This window comes from Kryptolebias marmoratus, linkage group LG20 (assembly GCF_001649575.2).
Source record: "Kryptolebias marmoratus isolate JLee-2015 linkage group LG20, ASM164957v2, whole genome shotgun sequence".
Classification (NCBI taxonomy): domain Eukaryota; kingdom Metazoa; phylum Chordata; class Actinopteri; order Cyprinodontiformes; family Rivulidae; genus Kryptolebias; species Kryptolebias marmoratus.
This window is the reverse complement of record NC_051449.1, coordinates 341,782-342,983: the sequence shown is the minus strand read 5'-3', so window position 1 is coordinate 342,983 and position 1,202 is coordinate 341,782. Positions and strand designations below refer to the sequence as shown.

General features: G+C 59.9%; 1 protein-coding gene across 2 annotated transcripts in view; it reads right to left on the bottom strand.

Annotated features, from left to right (window-relative positions):
- The window catches only part of tmeff1a (transmembrane protein with EGF-like and two follistatin-like domains 1a), a 72,970-nt gene extending 71,862 nt beyond the window's left edge, over positions 1-1,108 (bottom strand). Inside the window, exon 1 of one of the 2 annotated variants that reach the window (XM_037981992.1) lies at positions 388-1,108. In XM_037981992.1, the coding sequence (XP_037837920.1) occupies positions 388-553 (166 nt within the window). In that variant the 5' untranslated portion in view covers positions 554-1,108. The remainder of the gene's footprint in view (positions 1-387) is intronic. The other variant, XM_037981991.1, reaches the window with a different exon arrangement.
- Positions 1,109-1,202: the final 94 nt, after the last annotated feature.

The following is a 1,202-nucleotide window of genomic DNA, read 5'->3' as shown; positions in this document are numbered from 1 at the left end:
CCCCCCCCCCCCCCCCCCCTCTGTGTTTCCTGTAGAAGCTCTGATTCAAACCCAACAGATTCTCTGGAATAAAATGGAGTCAGAAACAGGAACAGAAGCCGAGCCTGGATGACTTCAGAGCTTTAACCTGATCAGAACCGGACTGTGATGATGATGAACTGCTCTCTGCAGACCTGATCCCTGCACAGATACCGGACAGGACCAGGGACCCAGAACTGGACCACAGAGAGTCCTGGGAGCCGCATTCTGGGCCCATCAGAACCGGAACTACCTGGCAGCACATTAAAGTTTCCTAATGAGGAACCTCATGACTTCTGCAGAGAAGTGATGCATCCTGCAGCAGAACCTCAGAACCTCCGAACCACGGCTCGTCACCTCGCGCCTCACCTGTGCACTCCTTCCCTTTGCCTTTGCACTCCCCGCTGTGGGGGCTGTAGGAGCCTCGAACCTCTGGCGGGTCCAGCAGCAGCACAGACAGCAGGCAGGCGGACACCAGGTACCGGACCGCCCCGCCCGGACACCAGCGACTCCACCCAGGGCCCGACAGCATCATGGTGGCGACCCGAACCCCCCCAAAACCAGTCCGGTTCAGGTGCAGAGGCACGTCGCTGTAATCCCGAGCCGAGAGTCCGGCCGCCCTGAGGAGGAGGATGGGTCCTGCAGAGGAAGAGATCCGAACCCAGAGGAGCAGAGAGGTTCTGACCGGATTCTGCGTTCAGGAGGCGGTCCGGATCGTCCAGCCTGGAAGCATCCTGTCAATCCGTCGCTCCGAACCGAACTCAGATTTCACAATCCGTCCTCTGCAGCATCCGCGCACACCCTCCCCGGAACCACCGGCACCACCGGAACCACCGCACCGCTCCGGACCGCTTTGCCGCGCGGCAGTGACGCGGATCGGGGCGAGACGCGGCGCGCGGAGAGCTGCAGCCGCGAGCACAACAAAGAGATCCGGACTGAGGAGGAGGAGGAGGAGGAAGAGGAGAGGACAGACAGGGGGGTCACGTGACGGAGGATGCAACACTCCCCTCCACATCCACGCCCCCGACGCACGCGCACACGCACGCACACCTTACACATGGTTGCATGCAGCAGGAAACCGCTGCCCACGCGCAGACTGCAGGTCAGAGAGGGACATGAGTCAAATCATTAAAATCTATATTTAACCTGGAAATAGGAGACAATAACAGGATTTAAACACCTGG